This window comes from Rhopilema esculentum, chromosome 9 (genome assembly GCF_057945365.1).
Source record: "Rhopilema esculentum isolate cy_ngs chromosome 9, ASM5794536v1, whole genome shotgun sequence".
In the NCBI taxonomy this organism is placed as follows: domain Eukaryota; kingdom Metazoa; phylum Cnidaria; class Scyphozoa; order Rhizostomeae; family Rhizostomatidae; genus Rhopilema; species Rhopilema esculentum.
Window position 1 is genome coordinate 7,145,564 of NC_142823.1, and position 19,425 is coordinate 7,164,988.

Consider the following 19,425-nt stretch of genomic DNA (forward strand, 5'->3'; position numbering starts at 1 on the left):
AATACGCTCCCTATAGAATACTGCTTTGGACTACAAAGCATATGGGAAGATATGAGCACATTCCTCTTCAATGCACTCAGTCCTTATGACAATGTATTTCTATAGAATTGAGGAAACGTGTAAAACAAATTATCATTTGGTAGGCGCTTATATTATTGAAAAAGGGAGGGAAGAAACATTCAAGAAGTACCAAGGCACTGTCAAGCAAAATTCGAAAAATAATTTTTTAGAGTTGTTTAGTTTGTTATAAGAGGCAGATTTAAGAACTCCACCAGCCAATTCTACTCCTCCAATTAATGCTAGTTTTGATCGTGCCGTTCACAAAGGCTTTGAAAATATTTGCTCCAATGCTCTCAAAGTTTTTGCCCAGGAAATCGCTATTATCTGAAATAATATCAATCGTTTAGAGTTATCATAAACATGTAAAAATTTCAAAAGCAACTTCCTGTACTTGGGATGCACAGTTGCAATAAAACTGCTTCTTATTTAGAAAGGAAGTCCAACTGTTCTTAAATTTATCATTATTGTCAGAATTTTGATTAATATTGTTAAATAGAACTTTTCCTTATTTATCAGAAAATTGGTCCTTTAGAAACCCTTGGAAATATTATCAAATAACAGTAGAACAAAACCATAGGTTCAGGAAAGTCTAAATTATTTACATCCAGTTTCAGCACTGACCAAGAAAACACTTAATAACGTTGCCACAGAAAGATCTTTAATTCTATCTTTTTCTCCAATTACATTCCTTTTTTATTTATTACACAAACACAAATCCTTAATAAAGAGGCTTCACTAAAAAAACATTTAAAGTTCAACAATTTTGTATTCTTTTTGTCCTATTCCGAGCTATTGTTGGGAAAAGAGGAAACTGCGAGGAATCGTGAGATGACATTGGAAGGCTTGAGAACTTGAGAAGTTGAAGTTTTGAGATTAAGAAAGTTCGTCCTTACCAATTCAAGTTTTTGTACAACAAAGTTTAAACTATATAATATAACATATTTACAGGAATTTGCATTATTAACTAAACATTCACAATCGTAACTTTTTTACCACCAAAATTAGCCAAGACCCAATTAACACAAAAATTGCAAGTAAAAGGCTTAGCTGAACTTTTTTGGAGGTGATCATGGAAGGACTTCGCTCATATATGCCCATCTTCGGAAATATATACGCTTACAACACAGCCAGCACTATTTTTTTAGCCAATTTTTTTATAGGCACGATACAGTAAAAAGATGTTGAAAAATATCCTTGGAGCAATTTTGACATTTAAACGCCAGTTTTCTGTTGGTTCATGTCAAGTGCAGGAACAACTTGAACAAATAGGCGAAAGGAAAAGTTCACGAGACCTTAAGGTACTCTACCACTCAGAGATGTGAACTTTGTTGTTTTGCAAGCTATTGACTCACAAATTTACAGACATATGTAGTTTTGCATTGGAAATTCAAATTTGGTATTGGTTTTTGGGTGTGGCTCATCGTTACCATGGAAACCTACAAACAATAGAAATTTTATTCTTTCTGTTAGGCTATGCCTCATTTTGCTCAAGAACTTTTGGTTCACATAAAACTTATATTGACACATTCCTTATTAGCTGGTTAGTGCAACAATGTCATTTTTTTCTGATTTTCTGACATTTAATTGGTTTGAAAGCATTTTAAACTCAGCCGTCTCAAAATTTCATCATGACATTATTCTTATAGACCATGTTTTGAAAGTTCATTTTAAATATACATCAAAACAGACATCTTTATTGCATTATTCAGTTTATAGTGAGCAAATTGATATACAGCTTTACTATATAGATTAAATTATCATGAAATGAGGCAGTGACCTAGTCGGGCAGTGACACAGAAAATAGATTGCGACAAAATGACTTTTAGAAAATCTCAATGCAAAAAACAATGCAAAACTAGTGAATGTTGTCAAAAGTTCATTACTATCCATGATTTTTACAATTTTGAGGTATTTTAGTTTGTGTTGAAGCTTCTTGTTGGTTTTACTAAATCAAATAAATATCATTATAGCAGCAAAAAAGAAAATTCAAACATGAACGTTAATGAAAAGTTGATATAGTTCATTCGAAGTCACCCTCAGCATATGTTTGCCCTTTTTGCTTTTTCTGCTGAACTTCTTTGGCAGTACCCTTGTAATTCAGTCTTTTTCTTCTTTACTTTGCTATCTCAAAGGAACATTTTCTTGTAATTTTTAACCTCTGGACAGATTTTATTGTAAATGCTTTTCTAATGTGTTTTCCAGCTTTAACACCTAAACATTTGCAAAGAACTATTTTCAATGTTGCTCCCTTTGAAAATTGGCAAGCAGCCATTGAGACATCTGTTTGCAGGGTATGTCTTCCATCATAAATAGCTTTGGGGCAAATTCTCAACACTGTTGAAGGATTCATTTCTATCTTGCGTCAAAGCACAAGAACATATTTTCAATAAGTCCTCATCCGAAAGCTGTTAAAAAATTGGTACAAGTTTCTTTGCCACATCTGGTGACAATGTATCATGAGCCTTGTGACTACCAGGGCTGTTGCTTTTTGCAAGGTCTCTCTGCCAAAAACACCAAGAAATAGCACCTGGGGGACAATGTGTATGCTTGGGATTGGCATCTGAAGAGGCTAAATGAAAAAGAATTGCAAAAATTTTCTCAAAAATTTTCTCAAGAGTGGCACATCCACCTCCATTGCATTTGCAGTTCCATTGTAGTTTTTTGAACAATTTCTTGCATGCTTTTCTCCCCACTCCTCGGTTTGATCTTCATCTTCTGCAATCTTGTATTTTATGCAAAAATTTGATAAGACCTCAAAATCATTAAGTAGGCCAGTTTCAAAATCTATCACTGCAGTCAGGCCATTATGAAAGGAGTGACCTCTTATCTACCTTGATCCGTCAAATGAAACCCCAATGTCTAAAATGTGACTGAAAGTCTGACTGAAAAGCTGGATTAAAATTAACTTTTGAATAACTAAATAGCAATCAGTATCCCTCTTAGAAGTGTCCTTTGCAGCTGATATATCGAGATCAATTCCAATAATGTTCATCTTCGCTTCGCGATGAGGAAGTCCTAATCGAAACATCACATTGACTTTGCACGCCTATAACAGTGCTAACGTCTTGTGAAGCTTTATCATGTCCCTTTATAACCGTAGCAACTTTGGTCCGCGAATTTCTAGTTTTTCTTCGACCTAAAGATGGCTTGCGACTTCTAAATTTACAACTTTTCCAATTTCACTTCGGTGGCTATCAAAACAAAATATGGCGGAACACTGTTGTCAGCTGATCAGTATAGGCAGCCTGACCAATGGGAGAGCTTGTTGCTCAAAGTGAACCAATCAAATGACACCAACGTCAAAATGGCAGACTAGAACAATCCAGATCCAGAAAATTTGGCCAATGAAAATCAGTTAAAAACAAAAGAAAAAGCTAAAAACAATCCTAAATTTACCATGATGTCGATCAGAGGAGAAATTAGCTTTTCATCAATATATAGGTTGCCTGGAACCGACGAAGTTGACACGAATGGGACGGACTTTTTTCTTGAGCTTTTATCCAGCATTTGCAATAAAAACCAACTGAAAGTCATACCATGACGCACTTTATCCTCTCTAATAATAAAACGGGTAGAGATATAGCAAAAACCTCTCGCACACTGAAAGATTAATACCGATCGAACATTTTTGCAATGAAATCTCGATTTGTGAAATTCTCCCTAAAATTGCCTTTTTGGAGTGGTAAAGTACCTTAAACAGGATCAGCAGAATTTCCTTTTATTTTAGGGGACACTCCTCATTAGGATGGAAGTTTTTGGGAATGGAAAGTCTTTTCATCACTGTTCTGTGAACATTTCCAAAAATCATTTCTCTTGGCCAGGTTTGCATTGTTCAAACCTTCCAGCTGGTCTGGACTAGATACATCAGAAAAGAAAGCAACGACTAACGCAGATTTCTTTTCATATCCTAATATAGAATAAGCTTCAATATTCCTTAAAAGTGTCACAAATCCTGGGGTGTCATACAATTAGATTTCTTTAACATTATTCAAACTGGGAAATTTCCAGGCAATGGTTTTAGGCCACTGCATGAGTTTTTGTTGTGCGGTCTTTGCATTTCAGTAACCTCAAAACATTTAAGAAAACCTCTGTCAACATACGAATTAACTTTGTCCGTGAATAATATCTTATTGCCTTAAAATTTTAGGATATGGCATTAGAAGTTTGTCATATTCCTGTCTTCCTCGAATTTTCATCGAAATAGAAATTGTTAAAAAAGTTTTTAGAGCCATAGTGATTCTGATAAGGATTTGTGGAGAATGACATTTTTTCTACAGTATTTTAGAAAAGTTCTTTTCTTAATTTCGCAGATACCTTGTTGTAAATCTTTTTTCAGATTTCTCTGAACAAAAATTCATGTTAAACTTTTCACATCTCAAAATTAATAATTTCTTTTGTATCAGTTGCAGATTTTAAGGCTCTCTTTATCGACGATTTTTGTGTTAGGTTAAAAAGAGTTTTAGAACATCAAAGTTTGTTTAAATGTCATCAAAGCAAAGGGTTTAATGAACTATCAAACCAAGCGTCAGTGTTTTTTGAGCAGTTCTCTTGTATCAAATTTTGGCTCACTTGTACAGAGGTCTGAAAGAACCGATCATTGCATTTTTAGACACCTTCAACAGCCACAGTTTGGATACTTGCATCTCTCTCTATTTATCTGAATCTAATGCTGACCGTAAACATAACATTGCATCTTTAATCATCGTTCTGCAATGTGTTCTTCTTCCTTTTCTTTCATGCCTCGTTTCTATTTAAGAGCATCTGAACAAGAGGCTAGCGCTACTGCAATTTCAGGTTACGATTCCCTTAAGTTTCTCGCTTTTTTCTCCTGACGATGATGGTGAAATGTACATAGGCATTGTCCCAGAGCTTGTGCCATTCTCGATCGGTGACCTCGTGTATACTGCAGACAGTGCCATTTCACGCCTGTATCTGTTCTTGAAATAGTGAACAGTAGCTGATATCACAACAACCAATACGATAATTCCGATTATAATGCCAATAATAAGCATGGTTTGGGAAGTGCCACTGATTCTCTTTAACTCAGTTCTTGTATTCGGAGCCTCCTAAAAAAGGAAACATCGATACAGTTAATGTAAGAGCCGTTGCCAAAAGATGGGTGTTCTCTTCTACCAATTAAATGGAATTTTTGCGATGGAAGCGAAATCATATTGTTTTTGTTGTGGTGAATGTTGATAACATTAGAATCTTTTATATGAATTTTAGGCAATGTCTTAATTAGGTCTTGTGGTTTGAGCCGTTGCATGCAATAAATAGGACTTATCAAGACAACATAATCTGGCGATATGTGCAGGCTAACAGTATCAAAAACATAACATTTTGTTTTACCGTGTACATTAGCAGATACGAGACAGAAGAATTTATTACGTCACAAAACATCATATACAACAATAGGAAAACAAAGAATAATGGTAGGCCTACTTCTTCTTTGTTCTCGATTCTTGCTTTTGCTCTGGTCAGTCTTGAAACCGTTGGTCGATAACCTTAAACAGTAAGATAACTACTAGTTTCGACAAATATATTCATAATGATGAAAGGATGCAAATGCATAAAAGGTTATGTTTTGAAAAGCTTGAATTAGTGTTGATGTTATGATATTATTTGGAAAAATAATGAAGGAAATTACAATTTTGAATTGATAATTTGGCCACTGAAGGTAATTCTAGTTGTCGTAGGTCAAATTAACTGGAAATATGACATCTTGGAAAACTGGCAACGAAAAAACGGCGGAGGTCACTGCAGAGGACGTCAGTGCGTAGAAGCTGTTTAACCAAGAAGCAATGAAAGAAATGAAGTGATCGTACGATGAAGTGGTCGTGCGGTGAAGTGGTCGTGCGATGAAGCGATCGTGCGATAAAGTGATCGTGCGATAAAGTGATCGTGCGATAAAGTGATCGTACCATTCTATCTTTCTATGGCAGTAGTAATAGCGTTTATGAATATTAATGAATAGCTGATCATTCATATCAAGAGCCTAAGTGAAAAAATAGCGATGAAATACTTACGTTTACTTCTAGGCCCTCTTGTGAAAGGTGCTTTGGTTGTTCTACTAGGACATCCACTAACAATATTCCCATGCTTCGTCCTTCTCCTGCTTGTTGTGCGATAAGTTTTTATTATAGCTTTTATTACGTTCCCCTAAAAGTTAAAAAAATTAAAGCTAATTTTAATCACCACACCAGCCTTGCAGCCATAACAGTCTGTAAAGTGTATCGTACTTCACATATTTCAGATCAAAATTTCACATCAACATTTCTATGTGGTGAGACAATATTCTATGATCTATCAAGTTTAGTCCTAAAATTCTGAACTTAAGAATTAATTATCATTAAGTAAGCAGGTCAAAATAGTCTTTTAGAGCACAAAGTGCTATCATTTCTAAAATAGTGTAACTGCAAAATAATTGTAGGAAAAGATATCGATATAATAATTTCTTACTCCGTTGTAAAAGACCTGTTGAAGGCAACCCATAAAGTACTGTTTTGAAAGTGTTCCAGGGAGCCAGTTGACATAGCTTTTTCCGCCAACAAATATCTTTGAATCTTGCAAATGTCTTTTCAAGCTGCTTCCAGGAATTGATGATTGTGTATTGTTTCTAAAATTGAAACAGCATTAACAAGATGTGTTGGGAAGATTCCTCCAGTTCATCATTGATTCTACTAAGTCATCAAGTACCATCTTCTATCAGAAGGTTGGCTACCATGGCCCTCCAATTATCTCAAAATCTGAGTTTTGGTTTGTTGTCATGGTCATAGATAAAACTAAGTCATTATAACAGAATTAAATCATCACAAATAGAAAATGTTTTACAAGCTCAAATCTCTTTCGTGTAGCATATTTTGAGTGGATCTGGGACTGAACAAATGAAACAATTTCGTGCTGAGTAGAGAAGGGATTCAGCATTGATTAGTTGTAAAGAATTGCTTCAGTTATCACATGAAACTAAACTAGCCTCTTCGAAAATAAACGATTCTCTATAGAAGGCACCTATTGAACTAAATACTGCGAATGGACGAACGTTTTGGTATACATTCAAAATATGCTACAGTTTGAAGACTCGTCAGAAAGAATTACTTTGAAAATAGCCTCAACAGAAAAGTAGGTATAAACACAGAAAGCATAAGACGAAGAAACATTGAAAAGTTGCAGTTGCTTCTTTTTGGGACAAAAATAACACCAAAAAATGAAAATATTGCAGCTTTTACAGTACAGATCACAAACTAATGCAAAGCTTGCAGTTTTTGTCTTACAAATCTCAAAAAACCAAATGAGCGTATACTACATAAGTTAGATGCTTTTGGACAAAATATACCTGAACGATGCTCTTCATGAGTTATGCAAACTTGAAAGAAAACTTAGACGGGGAGACAAGAATTCATATTCCCTGCGAAATATTCTAAAAAGCATCTCCATAAAGCATTCTATATATCAGAAATACTCCTCATCAGAACTGCAAAAGTTCTAAGACTGCAAACTATGTTTCTTTGCCAACTAGAGAGGTGGAAGCTACTTACGTTCCATTCAATGAGACTTTGACATGCATTTCTCGTCTAGATACTTCCACCAAGTGCCAGTTATCGTTATTAAGGGTGCGATTGCTTGCAATGATTGTTAATTTTTCTAAAATAAAAGAGAGAGAGGATAAGAGAAAAATATCAGAGCATATGCAGATAAGAAGAGTGTGGTTGTTAATGACTGTAATATGTTTCTTAATTGCTATACTTTAATATGTACAAAATTGCTATAATTTAATATTTGATGCTTCATTATAAGATAAAGAGGTATCAATTCAAAAATAACTTTGAAATAAGCAAGCATTTTGAGCCCATGTCAAAACTATTCTTCAGCCTCTCTTCAGAGTATAAAACGTGAGAACATAGACCGAGAATTCAACGCTAGGACATATATTTATATCCAGTTGTGGATGAAAATAGGCCAACCAAAACACGAGCATATAACTGCAAGGGTTGCCCGGATGTATTGACCAAGCTTACTCACGTTCTTTCAAGGTAAGTGAAATAGTCATCTCACTAAACATACTTTCTATTCTCACCTTCATTTGTCGTCATTTTCTAGTCGAAATCTTACAATTTAGAGTGAAGGGTAGATGTGGATAGACATTAAAAGAAAAAGATGATGCACATGTTCCAAAACCTTTTAACAGACATTGAGCATATGAAAAACGCTCAATCATTACAAAATTTGTGAAATTTAGTTTCAGAAACAAAGGCTTTTTCCTAAAGAACTCAATCTGTTTGCGTTTTATTAAATCAGCCAATAATAGCAAAAAGGAACCATGCAAAAAGGAACCAAGTCTAAATAATATTCAATAGCAACTTCAAAGCAAATTTGCAAAAGATATCTCTTATTTGAGCTATTTGAAAGTTTCTATTATTTTGCTTGTAACATATATTATGATTCACAGGTTAGAAATATATGACGCCATCACCCAGACGCTGCTAAAGTTTGAAGAGGCGTATGTAACGAAATTGGCCTCTTGGTGTGATTTTAAATTTTTCTAGACAAAAGAATTAATGACTGAAGACTTATGCTTACAGAAGATTACATGTTAACCACTTGATATAAGCCAAAATTTATTCTTAAATCCCTTTTAAGCATGACATCTATGTCCAACCACAGTCCCAAGCTGTTTTTCTCATAAATGATTCACTACTAAATTAATAAGGGTCATCCATATTCGAAACATGATGTTTCAGGTTTAAAATAGCTGCTCTTAGGAATTTTTCCTTCAAAGGAAAAGAATTATGTTCAAAACAAAGATAATATTTATTCAAAAGATAGAAATTTTGAATCCAAACGAAAATCAAAACAATGTCTTAATTGTTAATAGAAAATTTTTGCGAACAAAATTTTGTTGATAAATTTAGAATTCTTGTTATCATAAATTATCTTATCTTCTGTTGCCATGATACCTATCTTTGTGAGTGTTAAGATGCTATGCTTGGTGTGGAGAGCGAAAGGATATTAAATGTTTCCCGATGCATAACTAAGGTATGTTGATATTTTCGTGTAAACATAGATAAGTGTATTGAGCAAAGCAGAAAAGCAATTGAAAATTTCAATATCTCTAGGGAACTAACGACTAATTGTCCCAATTAACGACCGCAGAGACAGTATTTTTAACAGTTGCCTGGTGATCACGTTAAATGTTGAACTTGAAAATGCAACTTAGAACCGTCCTGCCCTTTACACATGTGTGTTTGCAGCTCTGCTTTTACGGTATCAAGCACATTATGACAGACCAGCAAACAGTACATTTTACTACATAAAAACAAATGTAGTTTTTGTCAAGTTTTCAATGAAAAACCACATAAAAGCCAACAAAATATCGACGATAGAATAAAAATTACCTGAATCAAGCTGGCTGCCAATGACGAGCTTGCCAGCAAAGAGCTCGATTACCAGATACTTTGTTGCATTGCCAATGTACATCAACACCCCGTTTAATTCACGCGTCCTAAATCTCAGTGCAATTTCATTCGCTTCTAATGACTTTTCTGATGGCAATGGTTTCCACTCAACGTAGTCTAAACCTCTGAAACCAATAGAGTTCGACTCTGGAAGGAGAAGTCAGAATAAATTTCTTAATGCAATGCCTGGCTATTGTTATTGTAGATTAAGATAATTTATACTCAAATTTTGTCAGTCGAAACGAATTTTTCTATGCAAAGCGAATTATTCTCTGCAAAAGATTTGCGTAGAAGTAGAGGCTGGAAAATTCTCTGCCCATCAGCATAATTTCCGTCACAAAAGGTAAAGCTCTTTTCTACTTTTTCGCTGCAAAATTTTTCGAGCTGTAAATTAAACTAATCAGAACAGCATTTGAAGACAGTTAAGTTTGCTTTGGATCCTGATGGCCTAGATCTTTCAGCACTACTCTACGTAAAATACTCTAACCTATTCAACGTCAATGAAATAGGGTGGGAATTATTCACTTATATGTAAACACTACATTTAAGTGGATTCAGATCAGAAAATTGGCTTGAAAGTTCCTTCGTGGTACCAGTATGTCTGAAATTGACGCTTGTCAACAATTTATATAAAACGGTGTCATGTTGTCTGCATATTTGGCAGCTCAACAGCAACAACTTTCAGACATACAATAATTCATATCTACTCGATGCAGATGCACTAACAGCATCTCGCATGTTTGTGCAAGCTTAGATGACAATATTCGGAAGTACTTGTAGAAGTATTCCTTGGTCGTATAAACCCAAATCTCATACAGAAAGATGAGACCCTCCCTCTTGAAGATGTTTTAACTAAATTTTTCTTACCCAGTATCAATTTTTGGCTGGTTGGCCATATTTTTACAATCGCACTCTCTTTGAAATTTTTAGCTTTCTAATAACAGCACTCTTAAAACGGTCGCTACATTTCCAATGGATTTGTAAAAAAACTTATACAAGTGTAAATAGTTTGTAACTTCAAATTCGAGAGAGAGATTAGCAGCCATGGAAATTATGACGAAAAATTCAATTTGCGCAAAATATTCGTCTCATGTAAATCAAGTTTTATTAGCTCATGAAATTAATACTTTTCAATGAATAACAGTTCTTTTTTGTCAACCGCATTTTTGCAGATTGCTTACAGTAATTAGCTTGGCCGGGAGTTATATTCAATTGAATTTTTTTTCAATGTCAACTCATGCGAATTTTCTTATTGTTCCTTCTACATTTTAATTTGAAAAAAAACCAAAATATCGATTATTGATTATTATATTTATAAGTGTAGAATAAGGATACAAAATATTTCAGGCTTTTAATATCTTGCCTGGATTATTATTTTATTAGCTATCTGATTATACCTTTGATATAGCCATTGCCCAAAAATAATTCTATAAATCTCACCGTTTTCACAATTTCTTCCTTCATAGCCAGTGCCAAGGCAATTGCATGAAAAGTTGTTGAATTTATTCACACATATGCCACCATTTTGGCATAGCCTCATTCTCCCGCGGTTTTTCAAGCAGTGGTCGACATAGCCCCAGACAGCCCTCTCTTTGACTAGTATACGCTCATAGCCACTTTGAAATTCAAAAAGAGGTCCATATCCAACATCTTTAATTGCACCGATAAATCTACACGAGAAAGTTTACTTCAACATAAGTTTTGATATCTATACAGCAAAAGCCATATAAGGAGCATTTTTGGTATACAGGAGAAGGACAGCGCAACAGGCAACAGAATAAAGAAATTATTTAACATTTATTTTTAATAAAAATATTGTTTTGTCTAGAATATTGAAATATATAATTTTTTCAAGATTTGAAGTTCGCACAAAATACCGGAACATAGCATACTGAAGCATTCTTTGTCCGACACTCTTCCGAGTATAAACGTCGGCTAACGACGAACAGTAAGCTGAATAATTATATTCAGGTGTGGATCGAAAGTAACTTGAGAGGAAAAAAGATCCATTTGATTATTTTGTCTTTGAAGAATGACGGTTATCTTGTTTTTAGCAATCAGCGACCGCTAACGTCTCAGCAAGTTGAAGAAAGTGAGAGAAAAAAATCTTTCTTTCTTCACAATCCCTTGTTCTGATCCAAACGGGTTCCCAAAACTTCCAAATGAAAAAACGATCTTGTCCAATGATTTTGAAACCTGGATACAAAATTTTAGCTTTTTTCCGTCGTTATCCGATGTTTATACCCTCCAGAGTATAGGACGAAAAATGCTTTAATATTCTATGTTTCCGATATTTCCAACAAGTTTTAAAATTTGCGACCAAACATTTATTTCTTGCAATAGATGGCCATGAAACATAGGAATATAGAATTATTGCATAAATTATAAATTACTGGATAAATTATAAAGAAACAAATCATTTTTAAAGGAAAGTTTGAAAAAAAGCAGAAATTTTCTACAAATTTAATCTGAAGATTGCTTTAAAAAATGCAAAATTCTTTTCAACATGACTTAAGTTTTTCGTCTGGCTAACTTCAAAAAACCAAAACAAAAGAACAAGACCGAAAAGATCCGAACAAAATCAATACCCAGAAAATAAATGCAGACAACTTCATTCGTGTTTTGATTAAAGATCAAAAGAGCTAGTCAAAAAGCTAAGTTTGCACCCAAATGTGTGCTTTGTACATTCCGTGAGAGCTATTCCTGTGCTTTGTGAATAGCTATATGCCATACAGCTACACAGCTATGTCAGAGGTCCAAGAGTACAAAAAATAGTACAAAACAATTGGCAGGATGATTGTTTTTAGGGAATCAAATAATTTCACGTTACTCACTGATTTGATCTGAATGATAATTGACAGTCATGCTGACCATTTCCAGGTAAACCTCCAAAATACAGAGAGCCTTTAATCTTTATGGCGTACATATTGGCTGCTCCAAACTGAACGAGCAATCTTTCACCATCCAATGATAGCATGGCATTGATTCCATTTCTCCTTATTTGAACATCGTGCCATTTGAGATCATCAACCTCTTTTGTGTACCAGACTCGCTTCCATTTGACCAACGTTGTGCCATTTTTTATGCGTGATATAAAGTTCAGCATTCCATTTTTGATCCGTAGCTCCAAATAATTTCGATTCCACGCTGTTGAATTGCTGTCTCCAACATGAAGTAACAGTCCATTAGAATTGCTAGTTATGAAGCTAAAGGAAATTATTCCAGTGGATTCTGAGTTCCATGACGAATACTTTGTGTAAGAGGCCTGGTGGATTTCATCACTACCAAGATATGTAATAACATTATCAAAACAACTCAGCTTTGAGATGTATGACACAATTATCGCCAATATGAGATCAGTAACTCTTCTTTTGCCCATCTTTAATTGCAGAAACTCCCTAAAATGCATATATGAATTGTTCCTACACAAATAATACCAATAGATTTTGTAGTTTAAATGAAATGAATAAAAAGATACAGGGCCTTTTCAGCATAATAACTAGGGGGCAATTACCCCCCCCCCCAGGATAAGGGACTTTCCATTTCTTTAAACAATAGGCTATTGTCCTCCTCTTATATAACGAAGGCTTTCCCCCGGAGCTAATTTCTTTAGAATAGGCATATCAAAATAGATCTACAATTAATTAACAAATATGCTTCAAACTAAATCTTTAAGAATACAGACGATTCGAGGTTTGACTTATACTGTTTGGACCAAAAACACATGTACAATGAAAATGAAGGTATGGTTGAATTGCTAGTTTAATTACAACACGCTGGTTCATTTGCTCGATCGGAAAAGCAAAATAAAGACGATTTTCCAAAGAGCATAGTTTGCTACTTTAAATTTGCAAAGAACACATTATATGTAAACTACACAAACGTTAAATTTTAAATCTTCTAAGAAACTCATTTTTGCTTCAAATTAAATAGCTATTGGCTCCCTAACGAATTTCTTGACATTCTAGTTTACAAACTCTTAAAGAAAAGGCAAATAAATTCACTTTTTCGGCTAACCTATATCAGAAAATATTCAAACTAAGCAACAAAGAGTATAATTTAACCGTCATACTTACTCCAAGTAACTGCCTCGCAAGCAACTTGGCTAAAAACAGTTCTCCAAAATCGGCTTACAGCGCTCCACTGAGCTTGTATTTGACAGCTTCGTTACAGTCGCTAGTCAAGACTGCGGGATACGTTTGGCTTTAAAACATAGTTTTATGTTGACAATTTCACCAATTGAACAAATACTATGTCGATGACTCAACAGAAAAAAGGCAGTTTTCATGTATTCTTTGAAAGCAATGTGTAGTGATAATTGTCTCAATTTGTAGCCAGGCTACCAATGGTATCATTTAACAACCAGTGTCTAATTTGCCCGATTGAATTAACAAAACTGATCTTTCTTGCCCTTCCACTCTGAAAACTGTGCCCCTTTATTTATTTCATGAATCAACAACAGCGATGCCCGATCCAATGATAAATAAGCTCGTTTAGACGTAGAAAACATTAATTATTGAATGGTTTGTAACAGATGGTGATGCAGAACAAAGGTTTGTGCATGTAAAGACAACATAATGCGAATTATGCTTGTATTATTTAACTATTTCATCAAGGCGTTTTTCCTTTCATATTTATTGTCATTATTAGTGAATTGTCCATCGAGATTTGTTTCGCGTCTATGAAATAGCATACATGGGGAAACATGCTTTCAGGTATTTTCTTTAAAACAGAACGTGACTAAATAGGGTCTGGTGTTCTAACCATATGCTCTTCTCAGATAAAAGCATTCGTCAATTAGTTTTCGTGTAGTTTCAACCTCATCGCCTCGAGCAGGTTGCTAAGAAAGATAAACTGACCACATTGGCTTTTTAAGAGTGAGTAAGTTGAGTTGTCATTAGGAAAAACGATGACGACATCAACTGCTAAAACGAGGCAATGAGACCTCACCTATGTTAAAGTTTCTTCTATGCATGGAAAGTCATTTAAAAATCGAATCAAAACAAAATTGCTGTATTTCCACTTTGCTACCACGCTCTCTGATCAACTTTTAGTTAAATATTAGCCAGAATATTTTTAATTTCTTTAAAGCAACCAACTTTGGCATTATGAACAATTTGTTAAAGAAAAAAGGTTCTTGTGGCAACTTACTCTGTAATTCAAGCAGAAGTTAGAGCATTTTTATCATAATAGGTTGAAGGCAACAACCACTTTAGCTCAAAAGACCTTACTTGTTTCAGACAACTGACTTTAAAAAGGCCTAGGTCTTCTAGCTGAAGTATCATAAAAAACCACGACTGGAACTTCTACCTGTGCATCCTGCGACAATCTTAACAAAACCTGAGATACTTTAGATCCTGATTATAGTAATCTCCTTTTTCTATAGTCTCTTTAACAATATTATTTACTTAGTCAAGACGTATATTTGTTGGCTTTAAAAGGAGTTAAGTTAAAAGGATACCCCCTCCTTCTACCATTTTCGTGGCATCAAAAAGTTAGGGCTTCATCTCATATTAATTCAATCTATATTCATATAATAATGCAATTGATATAATTATAATCATAGTATGTAAATCTTAATCAATCATTGTAAATAGCTGTCAGCTGATTTATGCCAAAATACTGAAAACGTAGATAAAAAAGAAAGGATCAGCTACGCAAATTGAACATTTTGTCTTTCAATTCATTTCGGAAGTCTGTAGGTAACTTCTAAAAGTATCATATCCAGCTTTTGAATTTTTCATCGTTTTTGTATTATTTCGAATGTAGAAAGAAAAAGCAATTTCTGTCTGTAAGAAAAATGGTGTTAATGTGATGACGTTAATCATTGTTGTATTTTTCTCAAAAACTATGCATGAGACTGAAATCAAATGTTCACTAGATATTTTACGGTACCTAATATATATGGCTTAGAAAGCCAAAACAGAATAAACAACTGTTCTGGCTACGGTAAGGTCTCAGGAAGAGGGAGGGGGCTTCAGGGGAGGGGGGGTCTTCAGAGGTAAACGATCACATTGAGCCGTTTGGCTAAGTAAGATGATCGTGGCTTTTGGTGCAGGAAACTGGAGTTCGATTCCGCCCAGGTGCAGTAATTTGACAATTGAGCCGCACCCCTGTGGAATTGACTTCCTCCTGCCCCCTGGTCGTCTGAAAAAATATACGTATAGAAATATGTATAATATGTATATATATAAATTTCAACATGAAATAATTTTTGCTTGCAGCAGCAGGTAAACATTTAACTGCCAGTGGTTATCCTGTTCTTTATCTGTTGCATAAGAACGGGATTAATCTGTTACCAATTTCTAATATATACATTTAACATTTTACTTGCTAACAAATCAGGAATATCTGATTTACCATCTTTGGCAATTACAGTTGCTAGATTCTAAACCATTTCGCTAATAACTGCGAGCTTATTTTTCATTATTAATTGAAAATGAAATGCTCCCATGATCTGCTGTGAATTCTCACTCTCCTGTGAGACTCAATGCATCTCTTTCTATACCAACGTGAGATACATCCCTAAAATATTATAATCTTTTCAGGTAACTTGTCACTTCAATATCGTCACGATTTTGGTCCCTAAAGTGCAATAGAGTCCTTAAGTAAAATTTTTTGAAGACCTTTTGACTCTTGATCCCATAAACTAAATGAGCATCGTGAAATATATCCAAATGTGTAAAATCGGTTAAAAAATTATAGACAGGAAATTTTGCATAACCATCTAGCAACCTTCCTGATTTTAAAGTTTAAATCATAAGAGTAAAAGCTAATGATTATTTCAAGCATTGGTAACATACTGGAAAATGATCGGAAGTTAAGTTTCCAGAAGCATGAAAAATGCACGGTCAGCAAAATTTCGAATTTCGAATTTTTCAAATTTGATGATACCATCAGAAAGAGCTTGCAAAACTGAGTAAAAGATTTAAAAAGAGCAATGGGATCTGACCTATAAGCAAAAATTTATGGCTGTTGAAACTTATAAATTTTGTCAAGCAACTTGCTTTCTGAAGTTTCATTATAGTACCGACGCAGAACAGTAAAATTATGCATGTTATGATAATGGCATAAAATTTGGTACAAGTACACAATCCGATAGGCTGAGCAAAATGAAATTCATATCAAGCTTCAAAAATTCCCAAAAGAGCTATTTTGAGACTGGGGTACTAGTACCAAGTCTTCTTTTAGGTATAGCACTACAACGTTTTAACTTTGCAAGCTATAACACTGAAACATTTTTTCCTGGCGTTATTTGACGTGCTGAGTAAAACGAGATACAAAAACAGCTTTAAAAATTCAAAAAAGCAATTTTTAGACTAATGTACTTGTATCTAATCCTATATTGGGTCTTGCACCATAACTTTATATCTATACAAGTTATACGACTGAAACTTTGTTTCCTGGTGGAATCTGAAGTGCTAGAAAAGAAGAAGACTTACCTAGACTTTGTTCTAAAACTTCACCAAAGGCTTTATTTAGACTGAGGTACTTATACCTAGTCCACTGTTGGCTATCGCACTAAAACTTTATGACTACGCAAGTTGTACAACTGAACTTTGTTTCTGGCAAAATCTGACGTACTTAGTTAGATAGAGTATATGTCCAGGCTGCGAAACAAAAAAATCAACTACTTAAGTACCTGTTAGATATATTTCATGAATATAACGTGCTGTGCTAAATACTTTATGAGACCTTGTTGTTTGCTTTTTGCCAGTTGAGCTGTGAATAGTTTGGCACTTTAAAAAAGTTGAAAATGTAACATGTTTGGTTGTCCTGTTGATTAATTTCATATCATGAACCAGACCAGACCGGATCCACAAATGTCCGGATACTTTTGGATCCGATCCCTGAAATGGCAATGCGTTTACACGGGATCCGATCCAGATACATTTGCGTTTACACAGGAACGGATCCAGATGAATTCAACAGGTTACGCGCATGCGCTCTTTATAAGTTGACGCCCATACGACGCTCTCAGAACTTCGTGCGTGATCAAAACACAGTTCAACTTGAACATGGAGGGAGGTAGCGCTAAAAAGGGTGAATTTCGTGGACCGAAGAAGAAACTGCGCTTCTTTTAAAAATTGTATTGGACTACAAAACTGCAAAGCTTGCAGATGGGCATGATTGGGAAAATATGTGGACAAAGTACGATGACATATCGTTTCGTAACCATTCTTCAACACAGTAGTTTGTCAACTTGATGTTCGGTTTTCTGGCACCAAAAATCCAAGAATTACTCATTCAAACTACCTTGAATTGAAAAATGTTTTGTCTCACTCTCGACAAATAACGTAGACGGATCTGATCTGGACCAGATCCACCCGTTTACACGGGATCCGGTTCAGATCGGATCAATTCGGGATCACCTCTGAAAGCGATCCCAAAAGTGTTCGGATAGCAGAATCAAAATCATACGGATCCACCAGTTCCCGTGTAAACGCAAGGCCTATCCGTATTTTTTTTGGATCCGATCCGGATCGGCTTCACTCTTGTGTAAACGGGGTCTTAAATTTTAGTTTCCTGGCAAAGTGTTTTCGCGTTTATGTGTCATGGCGTAATTAGCGCCAATATGTTGTCTTTACGTCCTTTTATTCAGTAACTCTTGTAATTTAATCAAGTTTTGTTTTTAGCGTTGAACGACTAAGATCAATCTTTGGTTCTTAAAAGTGTTATCTCTCTTAACTTAAGCCTTAGGGCCTAAGCACGTGTTCACTCAGTGCTATCGAAAGAACCAGTAAACGCTACAAAACTTTAAAAACTTAGGTTAGGCTGGATGCAAATTCCTTGTCTATTACGAATTGGCTGAGATATGGCAACTTGAGCACAGGCTCTTGCCCCATCAAACCTCTGTAATTTGGTCTTGGCTCATAACTTCATGACCCAGCCCAGAATAACAGTAATCCGTTATCAAACGTTAAATCTGTCATTGGCCATACCCAACCCGATCGCTGACACATTTAACTGATTTTTCATATCCAGTAGTGTCTCATGGTGCTCATCTACGTTATGTCGTCACATTTCAAAGTTCATAAAAATATTTATTTTCTGAGGTTTCAATTTTTGAGGTAAAACATTTCAATTTAAAACTCTGTTGATTTTTATACATTTTGCGACTATAACGGGTTAACCTAATTGAGAAAAAACAAATTGATTGGAAATTTAAAATTAATTGTTGAACATCATAAGTACTGAGAAGAATTTATCAAAAGTAAAAAAATAAATTTTATATTTAAAGAGCAAAACAGATTACGCAAAAAAGTGCAAAATGAACACAAAATGAAATGAAAAAATACCTCCTTAGATAAAGTTAAAATAGGCAATGCAATTATACTGTCTCAAGAGCAATCTAAGCAAAACCACTAAATCGTTTTTTCAAGGTGCCTCCTGCGCTCTTAAGTGTTCAGATCAATGCATGAAATTTGAAAGTATTAATATCATGGATATTTTTACACTTTGAGAAAATGGTCAAAGGCAATAGTTACAAGAGCAAATGACTTGGTAACTTTCTTGTGCATATGTGGGTAGCTATGATTAAAATGAAATATTAACCTTAATATATAGGTGAGTTTTCCATTTTGAAACGACTTGCTGTATTCACATAAAATCGACAGATGGTTTGAGCCACGTTAGTATTTGTTGAGTGCCTATATGTAGATACCCTGGGTTTCTGACTTACGAGTGTGGCATGGCTGGGGAAATAATGAATTTCGTTAGTACCCTAAAGTGATACTTAGTGGATGAGACTTCAAATAATGACATCCGTTTGGCAATTATAGAACACATCAAAGACATAGAATCAACTTAAGCCACAGATCAACCAAGCTTGATGTACTTTTAATAAAGTACTGCACTTGGTCAGTTCTCGTCCTGTTCTGCTTTTATTGGAATCGTTTCTTGCTAGGCTTGA

General features: G+C 34.7%; 1 protein-coding gene across 2 annotated transcripts; it reads right to left on the minus strand.

Moving 5' to 3' along the window:
- Positions 1-824: 824 nt before the first annotated feature.
- Positions 825-14,517, minus strand: LOC135688910 (neurexin-1). Of its 2 annotated transcripts, XM_089110137.1 has the most exons (10): positions 13,589-14,517; positions 12,347-12,910; positions 10,953-11,182; positions 9,453-9,659; positions 7,596-7,701; positions 6,520-6,676; positions 6,087-6,219; positions 5,503-5,564; positions 3,752-5,126; positions 825-1,352 (listed from the first exon to the last, which is right to left on the minus strand). In XM_089110137.1, the coding sequence occupies exons 2-9, from the start codon at positions 12,889-12,891 to the stop codon at positions 4,851-4,853; spliced, it is 1,716 nt and encodes a 571-aa protein (XP_088966263.1). In that variant the 5' UTR covers positions 12,892-12,910; positions 13,589-14,517; the 3' UTR covers positions 825-1,352; positions 3,752-4,850. The 2 variants fall into 2 exon arrangements, with proteins under 2 accessions (XP_088966263.1, XP_088966262.1); XM_089110136.1 differs by lacking the exon at positions 13,589-14,517 and having other exon boundaries at positions 12,347-13,384.
- Positions 14,518-19,425: the final 4,908 nt, after the last annotated feature.

Excerpts from the sequence above, each read along its gene's own strand:
- LOC135688910 (XM_089110136.1), bottom strand. The coding sequence starts at position 12,921 with ATGCATTTTAGGGAGTTTCTGCAATTAAAGATGGGCAAAAGAAGAGTT. Across the intron at positions 11,183-12,346 it reads TTATCATTCAGATCAAATCA|ATTTATCGGTGCAATTAAAG; the intron begins GTGAGTAACGTG and ends TTTCTCGTGTAG. Across the intron at positions 7,702-9,452 it reads TGGCAGCCAGCTTGATTCAG|AAAAATTAACAATCATTGCA; the intron begins GTAATTTTTATT and ends CTTTTATTTTAG.